The sequence below is a fragment of the Onychomys torridus genome, chromosome 19, assembly GCF_903995425.1.
Source record: "Onychomys torridus chromosome 19, mOncTor1.1, whole genome shotgun sequence".
Taxonomy (NCBI): Eukaryota; Metazoa; Chordata; class Mammalia; order Rodentia; family Cricetidae; genus Onychomys; species Onychomys torridus.
Window position 1 is genome coordinate 59,612,775 of NC_050461.1, and position 15,376 is coordinate 59,628,150.

The 15,376-nt window shown below is 38.7% G+C and overlaps 1 protein-coding gene across 24 annotated transcripts in view; it reads left to right on the plus strand.

The window, feature by feature from the left end:
- The window catches only part of Afdn (afadin, adherens junction formation factor), a 132,139-nt gene that overhangs the window by 32,164 nt on the left and 84,599 nt on the right, over nucleotides 1-15,376 (plus strand). For 14 of the 24 annotated variants that reach the window (XM_036169159.1, XM_036169166.1, XM_036169168.1 and 11 more), the window contains exons 2-5: nucleotides 8,250-8,445; nucleotides 9,666-9,781; nucleotides 11,610-11,773; nucleotides 13,645-13,805. In XM_036169159.1, the coding sequence (XP_036025052.1) occupies nucleotides 8,250-8,445; nucleotides 9,666-9,781; nucleotides 11,610-11,773; nucleotides 13,645-13,805 (637 nt within the window). Of the gene's footprint in view, nucleotides 1-8,249; nucleotides 8,446-9,665; nucleotides 9,782-11,609; nucleotides 11,774-13,644; nucleotides 13,806-15,376 lie in introns of those variants that run through there. The other 10 variants (XM_036169163.1, XM_036169164.1, XM_036169167.1 and 7 more) reach the window with 5 other exon arrangements.

Consider the following 15,376-nt stretch of genomic DNA (forward strand, 5'->3'; position numbering starts at 1 on the left):
GGTAGGACCACAAAAGCAGGATTATTGTGCTAGTGTATGTGATTTTTGCAAAATACTGCCAGTCTGCTCCTTGGCTATTTTCTTTCCCTCCCTCCCTCCCTCCCTCTCTCTCCCCTGTCCCACAAATAGTATATGTTGTCAGACCTTTTGGATTTTTACCAGCTAGGGTTGTTGAGGAAAGGCCTCTTACTGTTTGTTGTATTATATTGAGATGGTTTTGCCATGAGTTGAGTGGTTTATCATTTGTACATTTAAGAGCTTATTCACCATTTTGATAACTTCTTGAAGTTTTTTGACTTATTTTTTAAAAATTGGGGTTTTGATCTTTTTCTGAATCATAAACTTTTGTGATGCAAGTTGGAATTTTTTTGTTAGTTGTGTTGTGACATGAGAGATGTGTGTTCCATTTTGGACAGGTGCTCACTTGGTAGCTCTGGCTGGTTTGAACTCACTGTGTAGCCCAAACCTTAGCCTTAGTCTCCTGTGTGCTGGGATTTGAGCCATGTGCTGCCAGCTGCTACACCTGGCCCATGGGAGTTTTATGTCTATTTGTTAGCATTCCTTCAGTTGCATTAGGGTCTTAAGCATGAGCTTTTTCTCTGTGTTGTGATGGAATTTACTGTGCTTTCTTGTACAGTTTCTTTCCACCTCAGTTAATGCAATAAAGGGAACCTTAGAAGATGTGCCCAGAGGCCTATCTCCTACGTGGTTCTAGACCTCATTAAGTTGCCAGTTGAGATTAACCATCACAGACAGAGTACTTGTTGAAGTGAGCCAAAGTTGCCTCCTTTCTGAAGTACTAAATAATGAATATTGGAAAAAAAAATTCTTAATATATAAAATGATAGAAGCCTAGAAGTTAACAACCTGCAACTAACTACAACCTAGCTGGGTGCAGAGCTATTTAGGAAATCACCTCTGACTTCTGTCCTCTACAGACATGCAAAGCATTCACACATACACACTCCTGTCCCAAATTTACTGAGCAGTGGTGGTTGTTTTTGGTAGAGTCTTACTGTATAGTACAGGCTGGCCTAGAACTTATTACCTAGTCTAAGTGCAACTCAAATAGCAATCCTTTTCTGCCTCAGTCTTCTCAGTGCAGAGATTACAGAAGTGTACTAATGTGCCTGGACATATCTTTGTTTTCACAGTACTTAGTAGGGATTGAAATAGGGTCTTGTATACACTAGGATTTTTTTTTTTTTAAAACTAATTAAGGAAACTGGAATATATAGCTTCTGGGCTCTAGGTGTCTTTTTTCTTATTTTCCTATTCATTTATTTCTTCTCAGACTTTTCTTATACCTACTGTAAGGCCATAGAAAAATAATTACTATCATAATTCTCTTGAGATGGAAGCAGGGGCAGAAGCTGTTTTTCTGTGGCCAGTGTGCTTAAGCCCTCTGTTTCCCCCACTTAATGCTGATGATGATAGAACTCATCTCTTAGGTTGGTAATTAAATGTAAAATTCTTAATACCCAAGATTTAGAAAACTCTTTACTGTATATTAATTACAATAATTATTACAGTTTGTCCATTGAGTCACTATAAACCCAAATTTTAGGCTCAGCAATTGATTTTATTACTTTAGGTCTTATAAAACTTGGTAGACTTATTCACACCAGCCAGATTTAGGATTGGCTGAGTAACTAAATAGAATGTTAATCTTAATTATTAAGGGACTATTCTGGTTATAAGTATACATGGCTATTCTTGTGGAACATGAAACTAAATTACCCATTAACACTTAGGTCTTGTTAATTGAAGTCATGTCCAAGGTTTTTTTTTATAGACTATTTTATTTCAGCTTCATAAGACCTGGAGAATTGTTTGATTACAAAGATCAGCAGGACCAAGAGTGAAGATACCAGTGCCTCCTCACTCCCTGGAGGTTTACTTTTCCTCTTTTTATCACAGCTTTGTGGAAGGGTAGTAGCTGACCACATTAGTAAGAGAAATTTGTACCCGAGTTTCCTGTAAAGGGCACACGATACGTAAGACTTACTGTGAGGACAGTGCAGTTGTCTGTGTCTGCTCCCATCTAAAAACAATTGGTGATTCTGGGGATGTTAGAGAGCATGCCTTCCTTGTCTGCTAGTAGCAGGCACTGTGTCTGGGTGGTTTTTTGTTTTGCTTTGTTTGCTTGATTTTGGTTCTTTAATAACAGGTGATTTGTATTACTTGATAGTTTTCAGAGAAACTGATGCCTTCTTGGCAAGTACATCGGACTGTTTCATTATTTGAAATGGTACAAAATTGATTTGTAGCAGAATGATTAAGTACTATGGACATTTACCTGCTTTTATGATGTGACACCTGTCAGAGCTTTGGGCACTCAGGACAGTTGTGCAAGTGTTCTGGATACTTAAGGAGTGTTCAGTGTGATATAAATATGTCTTCAGGCTGTCAATAGGAAAAATCTTGCGAAACTTGGGGTGAAAATATGGCTCCTATATAGAAACTTAAATTTATACAACTCTATTTTATTATGTTTTTTTTTCTTTCTTTTTTTACTGTGTTGTCTTAGAAACCTGTAGAGAAGAGACCAGAATCTGAAGAGGAAGACACTTAAATAAGTCTAGTGGGCTAGGGAGGCAGGAGGGAGTCTGAAGCAGGGACAGAGTGTAAGAGCTGAGAAAGCAGCATGTAAGAGTATTTGATACAGAGGCTGGCACTAGGAAGTGTTGATATTACTAACACTAATTTTCAGATTCTAGTTCAGATACCTAATCGACATGTGTTCTGACAGACTTCCAGGTTAACATACTAACACAGCAATATTTAATTGGCATGTCATCTATGCTCTTGCTATAATTTCTGGAAGACCCAGAGCAAAGGTCCAACTAACATAGTTCCACTTAGACTTGCTAACTCCTTACACTTCATCAGCTCTCACCCCATAATTGGTGGCCTTCTTGCCTGTAGAACATACGCATGCTTAGCTTAATCCCTAAGGGACTATGGATGATGTGTGCTTTGTCAGTATATATTCCAATTCCTAGTATCATTGGTCTTCCATTGACACAGTAGGAAGAATGCTTGATAGGCTAAGACTGAACAAGCCCTGGAAAACTCTGAACTAGAAATATACTTGACTGCTTCCCCCTTTTTGCTTTAATTCCATGTTTATATACTTGTTAACACCATTCAAGTACTGCTTTTTTTTTTTTTTTTTTTTTTAATGTATACAGTAGTTTGCCTGCACACTAGAAGAGGGCACTAGATCTCATTATACATGGTTATGAACCACCATGTGGTTTCTGGGAATAGAACTCAGGACCTCTGGAAGAGCAGTCAATCCTCTTAACCTCTAAGCCATCTCTACAGCCCCAGCTTTTTGTTGTTTAACTGAGTATTTTTAATTCATTAGTATCTGCAGAAAGGGTTGTGGATTTGGGAAAACTGGAGAGGTTAATTGGTCACTGAGTGAGAATTTGGCTTCTGAGAGAAGGGAAAGCTCCCACAAAGCATAAAGGTCAGCATGTAAAGGTATTTTACATGCTACTGAACCTGATGACACACTGTCATGTCTGGAGCATGGTAGGAAGAGAGAGCTGACTGCTACAAGTTGTCCTCTGATCTCAACTGGGGCACAGTGGTGTGTGTACCACCCTGTTCAGTAAACAAGTGAAGACTTTGCTTTACCTCTACCTGGTTTCTGATTTACTGATTAGATGCAAAGGGTGAGCAGAAAGAAGAATCTGTGGTGCTAGTAGCACAGCTAAGTCTTTATTCCTGCTAGAGACATGGGTGTGACCTGCACTTAGGTGAGACCTATCTTTTGGAATTTTGTCAAGAAATCAAAGGAGGCTCGTAGTTCATGAACTTCAGCCTGCCATAGAGTTGAGAGGAGACTGTGAAATCAAACTCCTTGGGCTGGAATTCCACCATTGATTTTCTCCATAAGATTTGAGATGTATCTGAAACATTTATTTTGTATGATAATTCATACAGAAAATTAATTAAAATGTCATTTATTTAAAATGCTAATATTGGGATTAGGAAGATTTCAGGTATTTTTAAGAGCTCAGAGTGGGGCAGATATGGGCTTCCAGGCCAGTGGATCTTGGTTTTAATTCTCTTAACTGGCATTTTCTTTCCTCTTTGAGATAGACTGATATACAGGGTGGCCTTGATTGAACTCCTTATCCTCCTGCATCCCCTTTCCAAGTGCTAGGATTACAGACATGTCATATGTTCAATGGTGAGAGTTTGAAGTAGGGTTTAGTAATAGTATCTGTTAAACAGCATGGTTGTAAAGGCAATCAAACAATGCATATCAATGTTATGCCTGGCACTGGCTGAGAACTTAGTCAATGTCAGTTGCTGTTGATACCAGCTGCTCTGTAGTTGGTAGTTTTTGCCCTTTTTGGGGCCCAGCTCCCAAATAAATCACACACGGAGACTTTTTCTTACTTACAAATGCCCAACATTAGCTAGGCTTGTTTTTAGCCAGCTTTCTTCTTTTCTTTTTTCTGTTTTTTGAGACAGGGTTTCTCTGTAGCTTTGGAGCCTGTCCTGGACTAGCTTTGTAGACCAGGCTGGCCTCGAACTCACAGAGATCCACCTGCCTCTGCCTCCTGAGTGCTGGGGTTACAGATGTGTGCCACCACCTCCCGGCCTAGCCAGCTTTTCTTAACTTAAATTATCCTATCTTTTATTTCTGGGCTTTTACTTTTCTCTATTTTTGTATATCTTTCATTACTTCACACTCCGTATCTTGCTGGGTGGCTGGGTGGTTGGCCCATGATGTCGTCTTCTCTTCCTTTTCTTGTTCCTTGATCTTGATCTACCCAGATTTCTCTTCCTCTTTTATTCTCTCTACCTGCCAACCCCTCCTGTCCTTTCTCCTGCCTTGTTATTGGCCATTCAACTCTTTATTAGCCCAATCAGGTGTGTTAGACAGGCAAAGTAACACAGCTTTATAGAGTTAAACAAATGCGGCGTAAAAGAATGCAACCCATCTTTGTATCATTAAACAAATGTTCCACAGCATAAACAAATGTAACACATCTTAAAATAATATTCCACAGCATTGATGTAGTGGGTAGCTGTTCCAGCTTTGATCTGAAAATACCACCCCCTTTGAGGCTACAGTAACTGTCACACCTATAGGCGGAGCCAAGAGAGGACCCCTAAGACCCGAGATCCAGATAGGGGAGCTCTCTTGGTTCCTGGACCCTGGACACTGGAGGTGGAACTTCACTTGTGAATTACCCCACAAAATAAACCTCCATTTTAACTACGTGGAGTTGCCTTAATAATTTCACCAATATCTCCTCCCCCTTTTTGTCTAAATAAAAATAAAAGGTTTTAACTTTAACGTAGTAAAACTATACACAACAAAAACAATTATCAAGTAAGAATTACATTTGCAATAGTCTGTCCATTTGTAGTTAGCATATACAGAGAAAATAATGCATTATCTATCCAATCTCAGTGAATCCAAAGTTTTATACCTAATTTACTTTCTATCATAACTCAGGAGAGCTGCAACTATAACTATCTAGTCTTCAACTCCATCAAAGACCCAGAAGGATATAATACAATAGAGACATTTGACTTCCTGGACAGTCACCCAAAGTTCCTCTGCAATCTTGTGGCATCCACCTTCAGCCTACAGGCCCAGAATATCTGGCAAACGTTTTAGTGAAGTAGGAAATTTGAAGGACTGTCTGCCTTGTTTTGGCAAAGTTCAGCGGTCTGTTTCCTGTGCATCCCGCATGTCCAGTCTGCATAGCGCATTGTCAGTAGTCAAAGGCATGATCAGTTTCTTTTTCCAGTGGCTAACCTTGCCACAGTGAAACCAAACTCCGTAAGAGTTTCTTTAATGCCTATCATCTTCTCTTAAGTAAATTGGTGTTGCCAGGAACAGATATGTCTCACTGTATCATGAAAAACTTTGTTAACAAAACATTTTAAATGCCATATTCTGTAGGTCTTTGAAGTATTTTAAAACCATTTATCTATCTAAAATATACTTATTTAACCTAGAAAACATACCTAATGTTACTACAAGTTTGATTATTATAGACTTATTACTAACCTCATTTCTTATTTATAAATTGCATCTTTAAATGAACTGCATAAACACAATACCCCAAACAAGATTAGAAACATATATACAATGTAACAAAATTAACTTTAAACTTGTATCAATATACCAAAATCCATGCCAATGCAAAATATTTGAGATTAAGAATTGTGTTTTTATACTGTATTTCTATATTTCCCTAAATATAACAAACATCCACGACCCACTAATTAACCAAAAGCCTCCCACACCTCTCTTGGGAATGTAGGTGTTGTGTTCTGCAAACTGCTTCCTCTGTCTCTGGACAAAGTATCTTTAGGATCCCTGAGAAATTTTTGAGATAATGGCCATGTCCTGGGAGGACCAGCAGTAATCTTTGCTGATAGATATCCCCTGTGAAGGTCAGGACGTCTCCCTTGATCAAACCTGATCCATCTCATTCCTGAAGGAATTCACAATCTCTATCTTCTGTCTCCTGTGGGAACAGAACTCGAAAGCATTTTGATTTCCATTGACAAATGTATTTTTTGACTGATTTTTAAAGTTACGGCATTCCTAAAGTGTATAGGCTGGTTTATTTAATCAGTTCCTCTTTCAATTCCAGGTCTCTTAGCAGCTGTTGTTTGCTTCTCAACACCCAACAAATTCAAAAGCAACACAATAACGTACAGGATCCTGACTGACTGTGTATTCCCATCTCTGTGTGGCTTATTCTCTTTTATTATTTTACATCTTTCTTTAAAGACTTTATTATATTTAAACTATTTCTATGACTGGCCATACCCCTTTTCTTTCTTTTATAAGTCTATGCATATTGTAAAACACACTGGAACCTGTTTAGAGGTTTATTCCATCTAGACCTCTTTTTGCCATGTATCTTTTAGCCTTTTTTGACGGCAGGAACACACTTTAGACTGCTAAGCTACACCCAGACCCTCTGAGCAGCGCTCATGGCTGGCTCTGCCCACCTCTGGGGTTGTGAAAGCCAAGCCTAAAACTCACACCCATGTTGGAGGTGCGTGACTAGGAACTGCATTCAACTTTCTTAGCTGTAGAAAGCCGGTACCTGTATTGCCACAAATGGTTTTTACTCAGCTTGCCATTTTTATTTAGTGCTGCTCTGCTGACTGAACAGCAGTACCTCCTAAAAGAGCCGTGTCCTTTTTATTATTTATTTATTTACTTACTTTTTTTTTTTAAAGCTTTCTCTTCTCAAGCCCTTTGGAAATTCAAGAGCCCCTTGTTGGTACACCAAAATGTTGTTGGTTAGTTTTTGCTCTTTGGCTCTTTTGGGGAGGCCTGCCACCCAGCTTCCATACAAATCACACACGGATGCTTATTCTTAATTATAAATGCCTGGTCTTGACTTGTTTTTTGCCAACTTTTCTAACTTAAATTATCCCATCTACCTTTGCCTCTGGGCTTTTTCCTTTTCTTCTGTAACCTTACTCTCACTCTTACTCCATGGCTGGCTGGGTGGCTGGGTGGCTGGGTGGCTGGCCCCTGGCATCCTCCTCTCCTTGTTCTCTTGCTCCTTTTTTTTTTCTCTCAGATTTCTTCTTCTGTTTATTCTCTCTGCCTGCCAGCCCTGCCTGTCCTTTCTCCTGCCTTGCTGTTGGCTGGACAGCTCTTTATTAGACCATCAGGTGTTTTAGACAGGCAATGTAACACAGCTTCATAGAGTTAAACAAATGCAACATAAAAGAATGTAACACATCTTTCTATTACTAAATAAATATTCCACAGTATAAGCAAATGTAACACATCTTAAAATAATATTCCACAACACTGCTCTACTGCCTCTCTATATGTGAGAGGTAAGGCAAAAAGAGACTCTAGACTAGTAGTTAGCGACCTTCCTAATCTGTGATCTTTAATACACTTCCTCATGTTGTGGTGACCCCCAACCATAGTTATTTTTGTTGCTACTTCATTAACTGTAACTTTACTACTGTAAGGTAAACATCTGTGTTTTCTGATGGTTTTAAGTGATCCCGTGAAAGGGTCCTTTGACCCCGTAGGTTGAGAAATGCTGCTCTAGACAACTGTCCAAAATCATACTTGAGTACTAAAAACCCATTTTGTAACTTCTAAGATGTTTGTGATAAACATTGGGGAAAAAAACCTAATGGATAGTTTTTTCATTTATTATTACTAGAGAGTGAATATTTTCAGAATAACTTCTCCAATAACATATTTTGTTTTCTTGTAGGATCTGGAGTTTCATGGAGTCATGAGATTTTATTTTCAAGATAAAGCTGCTGGAAACTTCGCAACAAAATGCATTCGGGTATCTAGCACAGCAACCACTCAAGATGTGATTGAAACATTGGCAGAGAAGTTCCGCCCTGACATGCGCATGCTGTCCTCTCCCAAGTATTCCCTCTATGAAGTGCATGTCAGTGGAGGTCAGTGGAGGCTGTGTCCTGACCTGGGTCAATAGTGTCATGATCAGGTCCCAAGGTTACTGCTCATCTCCTTTTCTTTCATTCCCATACTCAACAAAGTGATTGACAGGATGGCAAATTTTAAGTCTGAGAAATGTTCAAATTCTTGCACATAACATTTATGAGAAATTATGATAAATATATTTTATGTATGATTGTTTCTTTAAAATAAGTACCATTAACATTTATTAAAAAATTCACCCAACATATCTGAGTGTCTTGTATATCAATGGTATTGTGTGCTACATGCTTTTGTAGGAAATCTCAGGTATAGATAATACCGTGATATACTTATAACCCAGTTAAATATTGTGTAGGTCAAGTCAGTGATCTTGCCATCATATTTTGGCATTCTGTTAACAGCACATTTTTATTATTCCTTGGGAACAATAGGACATCTTGAGGAAAATCACCCTATGTATTTTGTAATTTCTACTTGTTTTAATATTATCAGTTGTGCAAGACTATTACTGGGGAGACATGAACAAATATTTATTTACCCCAGATAGAGAATCAACAACAGACCAAAGTCTAGCTTGATGAACCACTGAATTTTTTGGGGGGGTTACTTAGAGGAATATGAGTGAGCGGGCACATGTCTCTGTGTGTGTGTGTGTGTGTGTGTGTGTGTGTGTGTGTAGATTGGAGGACAATTGCACTGAAGGGAAGGCTAGTGCATCTGTCACTTGAAACAGGTGATGGGTCTATTGCCATTTCTTGATAAGGAAAATCTGAATCAATGGAGCTGTATGTACCATTAACATGATTTCCTTATTTTCTAGTTGCATATGGGATAGTTTGATATATAGAAATGTGCATCTCTTTAGTTTTCTCAGTTAGATCAGAATAAAGGAAGTGTTCTTTTCTGGTCAGTGTCTGGCACTGGATCTATGGTGACAAACACACTCACTAGCAACAAGATAGCCAACTAATTAAACCGATTTAACATCCTTAATAATACATTTCACCTGGTCAGTGTTTAGCATGGTAGAACAGTAGCAACAAGGTGCTGGACTAATTAAAACTGGTACAAAATTATAAACAATACATTTCAACCTATCAGCAAGTAGAGGGACTAAAGTACTTTATGTGTATAAATTAAATGTATCTCATAGGGCAGATACTGTGCTCATGCCATGAAATGACCACGGCTTGTTCTTCTTTCCATTCATGTTTTGAAGAAGAAAGAAGATTAGACATTGATGAGAAACCTCTAGTTGTGCAGTTGAATTGGAACAAAGACGATCGGGAAGGGAGATTTGTCCTTAAGAATGAGAATGACGCCATTCCTGCCAAGGTGGGAGCAATCCCTGTGTCTGATGCTGGCTGCAGTCTAGAGCTGGGTCAGCAGCACGGACAGGGTTATGTTCTGCTGTGGGAGCCTCTCTCCACTCTTCCTGGAGTCCTTTACCTCTCCAGTCACACTGGAGAAGCGGTCTCTTCTGTCTGTTTTGTCGCCCACTCATCGTTCCTCACTGTTCCAAAGAGGAGTTCTGTGTGCTTTTGAGAAAAGCTGATGACCAGCTTGTCATTTTCAGCTTTCTTCCAAATTAAATAATTAAAATTCTGCTGTAGGAAGTAAAAAGGACAAGGGAAGTGTTGGGTACCTACTGTGATATGCAACTTCCTAAGGCATATTTAAAGCATTTTCATATACTACATATTTAAGATTAGGAATCAGGGAACTTCCTTGGGTGGTGTAATAGACTTTGTCTTAGTTGCTGAGATAAGATACCCTTACTGAAGCAACTTAAAGGAGAAAGGGTTTGCTTTGACTCACAGTTGGATGTGGCAGTCCTGGAGGCAGGAGCTGGGCACAGCTGATCATACTTCATGGATATAATTTGAAAGTATGTAGTTCTGTGCTGAATTGAGTGGCATCTTATGTAATATTTGGTGTTAACAAGTGGTAGCAAATACAGAGGTTAAATATCTTCTAAATTTTCCTCTTATGAAAACACTATTACTGTATAACAGCAAGGATTTTCTGTGTCTATGTTGTGTATCTTGGATGGCTACACAGATGTGCTCTTGGTTTTCATTGTCACTGGGTTCTGGTGGCTAGCTGCATTGGTGGCACATGTGTGTAAAGTAGAATGAATCCCATGGCTTTGCTGTTCATGCTTTATACCCTGATTTCAGCTTGGCCACTGATCCTTACTGGCATGTAATACGGTGTTATAAGTGTCTATGAATGAAATGGGATAATAATAGTAGTAGTAGTAGTAGTAAGTAATAATAATAATAATAATGTTCTTTTTTTTTACTCACCTTGTAATGAAGTAGATTTTTCCCCTCCTCCATACCATAACGATTATTTTTCTTCTTTACATAGTAAACTACTTAAAAACAATGTAGCATTGTATGTTAACAGGCTGAAGTTGTAGGTTGAAAATTCAAATTAAGATAAGCAACTAATAAACAAGATATGGAAAATAAATCAGACATTTTTCAGCAGGCCTCTTGCTATCTATATCTAGTTCTTATATTGTAAATTAACCCATTTCTATAAATCTATACTTTGCCACATGGCTTGTGGATTACCAGTACTTTTATGTCTTGCTTCTCATGGCAGCGTCTGGCAGCATCTCCTCTGCCCTTTTTTCTCTTCCTGTCTATCTGTTTGGATTTCCCACCTGCCTCTAAGCTGCCTTGCCATAGGCCAAACAGCTTTATTTATCAACCAATCAGAGCAACATATATTCAAGTGTACAGAAAGACATTCCCATCAGATTCCTTCTCTCAGGTTACTTTATGATGATTTTTTTTTGGTTTTACTTATTAAAAGTCAGATTTCCTGATTTGTACCTTATTTTCTTTCTTTCCTTTTTTTATTACACCTTATTTTTTATGTGAATTTGGATTTTTGTTTTCTTATGAGTCTTAAGTTGAGGTGAAATTTACATATGGTGAAATGAATACATCTTGAGTGTACAGTTCCCTTCGTTGTGACGGATTTTACAATGTCACTCTCAGCTTAGTCAGGTGGCAGCGTGCTCCCCACCTCTTACTGTGTGAGTTGTTGACTTGTCTGGCTGCTCATGGATGCAGGAAGCAGCAAAGCCTCAAGGCCGGGGGTGGTCCCTGGGTGGTGGTCGGTGTGCTGATGATGTTACTTTTACCAGAAGGCTCAGAGTAATGGACCCGAGAAGCAGGACAAAGAAGGCGTTATCCAGAACTTCAAAAGAACTCTCTCAAAGAAAGAAAAGAAGGAAAAAAAGAAGAGAGAAAAAGAGGCATTGAGACAAGCCTCTGATAAGGAAGAAAGGCCTTCTCAAGGGGATGACAGGTAGTTCTTTCTGGAAATTTTTTTGTCACTGTGGGTGTGCATAATACAGCTGACTTGACTCAGTTATGGGTAAATGAGGGCAAAGCTGAGTGAGGCTGCCAGGCTTGTTTCAGAATGTCAGGTTTTTCCGTGTGTGGCAGGCACCCATCTCAAGTACAGAACACTTACTCTAGGCAAACACTAGTTAACAGTGTTTTTCCTGAGCAGACCACCAAATTCAGTTGTCCCTATGTCTCCAGCCAGTCCTTTGGAACTCTCTTCTCTGGTTTTGGTCCCAGAGGCAATTGTGGTTCCATATTCAGTTCATACAAGCTGGCTAGACTTGGCAGGACTAGGGAGCTGAGCAGATTTTCCTTTCTGAATTCGGATACACCTTGGACGTTCCTGTTGTATCTCAAAAGCCTGGTTGTAGGTATAGCCTCTTAGGATGTGACGCCTGTGTTGCTGATTGTGAATAGTATTGAGTAGGTTTATTTAGTGTAGTTATGCAAGAGAAAAAAGGTGCATGGATATACTGCTCCTATATGGAAAGCATCCTAGTAAAGGAGAGTTTAAATATGACTTTATGAGGGGTACATTATTTAATTTAGAAAATGAACTATTTCAGATGAATTAAATCATTTAACTGATAGCTTAAATTGTGACTTATTTTGAAATAAATTATTTTGTGATTACATATTGATTACAGTTATGTAGATATTGTTAAAATTTATTCAAGTATTTAGGGTTTTTTTTTTTTTTTTCATCAGACCTTATATTCAGTTTCTGCCCATCACTTTGTACAGTTGATTCCTTTGCAGAAACTGTTGAAGCAGTATCCCTATGAAAGTTTAACTTCAGGAAAATAAATACTGGTGAAACTTTGAGGTTTTAGAAACAGTCATGCAGCCGGGTGGTGGTGGTGGTGCAATGATGGTGCATGCCTTTAATCCCATCCTCGCTCAGGAGGCAGAGGCCAGCCTGGTTTACAGAGCGAGTTCTAGGACAGCCAGAGCTACACAAAGAAATCCTGTCTCCAATACCCCCCCCCCCCCAAAACAACAACAACAACAACAACAACCACCAAAAAACCCCCAAAACCCATCATGCTATTTAATTTAGGTCCTTCAAATTTACTATAATTTTAAAGTAAGGTTCTTAAGTATTGTTTCTTATATTCTATACATCTTTATTTTTGCTTTGTTCGTTTATACATGACAGTTGAGTTGTAAACTTGCAAAGTTTGATTACAGATTTTTTAGTCTATTAGTTTGTATTTGAAAGAAACTGTGTGTGGTTTGTTTTGTTTGGTTTTGTTGTTTTGAGACAGTTTCTCTGTGTAGCTCTTGCTATCCTAGAACTCACTCTGTAGACTAGGCTGGTTTCAAACTCACAAAGATCTGCTTGCTTTTGCCTCCCAAGTGCTGAGATTAAAGGTGTGTGCCACCACCTCCTTGATGAGAAGCTCTGTGTGTGTGTGTGTGTGTGTGTGTGTGTGTGTGTGTGTACTGTATATATTATATATATATATTTTTTTTTTGAATATATATTATATTTTTGTTTGTTTGCTTTGTTTTTGAGACAGAGTTTCTCTGTGTAGTTTTGGTCCTGTCCTGGAAACTTGCTCTATAGACCAGGCTGACCTTGAACTCACAGAGATCCGCCAGGCTCTGCTTCCCAAGTGCTGGGATTAAAGGCGTGCACCACCACCACCACCACCACCGCCCAGAGCATGAGAAGCTTTATTTTTTTAAATTAACACATTGTAACTAGAAATATCAGACCTGTAAGGGGACAGATGTTGACAGATGACATTTGCCATTGTGATATTTATATTTCTAAAAGGAAAAAAAGTTTAAAATGTTGGTGATTTTTTTTTTTTTTTCTTACAGTGAGAATTCTCGACTGGCTGCTGAAGTTTACAAAGACATGCCTGAAACCAGCTTTACTCGAACAATTTCTAATCCTGAGGTGGTTATGAAACGGCGGCGGCAGCAAAAGCTTGAAAAGAGAATGCAAGAGTTTCGGAGCTCAGATGGGCGGCCTGACTCGGGTACAAAGAGAATTGTTTTTCTTCATATTCACTGTAAAATGTATTCAGTTTTACTTTTTATAAATGTATTTCTGAAACTAAAAAAGGGGAGGTAGCCATGTATGTCTTACATAGACTTCTTTTCACTTAGAGAAAGTGTTAGTCACATATACTTACCAGCTTGGCTTTTTCCCCCCACCCCCTCCAACCCAGAAAACATTAAACATATCCAAAATGTGCAGATTGGGGATTTAGCTCAGTGGTAGAGCACTTGCCTAGCAAGCGCAAGGCCCTAGGTTCGATCCTAGCTCAAAAAAAAAAAAAAAAAAAGATAATTACCACAATTTTGAAAATTATCAACTCATATTCTTCTCTTTCACTGTGTATTGTCCTCTAAGTCCCAAACTACTATTTTGAAACATACTGCACACTTACTAGTTCATCTATAAATATTTTAGTATATTTTCATGAAGGGTGAACATTCATAATAAAATACAACTCCAGTAACATTATCACATATGGAATTAGTTATTCCTGTAATTGCTGAAACTTTCTTGATTGCTTTTGATATTCTCTCTCTCTCTCTCTCTCTCTCTCTCTCAAAAGATTGAGTCATATATTTTCAAGTCTGTCATTCTAGAATTCCTTTTTAGTTTACTTTGTGTTTTGTTGGTTTGTTAAAAACTTAGGTATGCTGGTCGGTTTTTGTCAACTTGACACAAACCTCGATGTATCTGGGAAGAGGGAATCTTAGTTGAGAAAATGCCTCCATAAGATTGGCCTGTAGGGAGTCTGGGGGAGGTATTGTCTTGATTAATGATTGATGTGGGAGGACCTAGCTAGCTGGTGGGTTGTCCCTACTGGGATGGTGGTCCTGGGTTGTATAAGAAAGCAGGCTGAGCAAGCCATAAGGAGCAAGCCAGTAAGCAGTTATCCTCCATAGTCTCTGCTTTGGTATTGTTCTTGAGTTTCTGCCATGACTTCCTTCAGTAGTTGATGGTCAGCTGTAAGCTGACATAAACCCTCTCCTCCCCAAGTTGCTTTCTTATGGTCTTGATTGCAGCAGTAGAAACCCTAACTAACACACTAGGTTTTTTTGTCTTGTAGATTTTGGTGACATCCTTTGCTGCTCATTACTGTTTTCCCTTCTGTTTTTTGTTTCCTTGATTAGGATGTAGTTGCAGGTGCAGATGAAGCTGTTAGTGTGGCAAGAATATTTTCTTTAATGTCCTCTAAAGTTGACTGGTGATGATTAAAACGTTCTTATAAATTTGAGTTTAAGATTCTCCCTCAATTTGGAGTCCACTACATCTGTTTTCTTTCTGTTTATAAGATTCATACCTGGAGCCAGCTGGTGTCTGATTTCAGCTGGCTTTCTTTCATGGGGAGGTATCTCTTCCTTTGCCATGGAAATACTTCTCCAATGGTCCTTCTTCCTTTAAACTGTTGTGATTTTAGAGAACTGGAATGCCTTCTGCAATTATATTCTTGCTTGCCAATGATCTTAATAAATAATAATAGTGTTAAAATAAAAATAAGTTTAGTGTTTGGGTGTGGTAGCCCCTTCCTTTGATCCCAGTAGAGGCATGTGG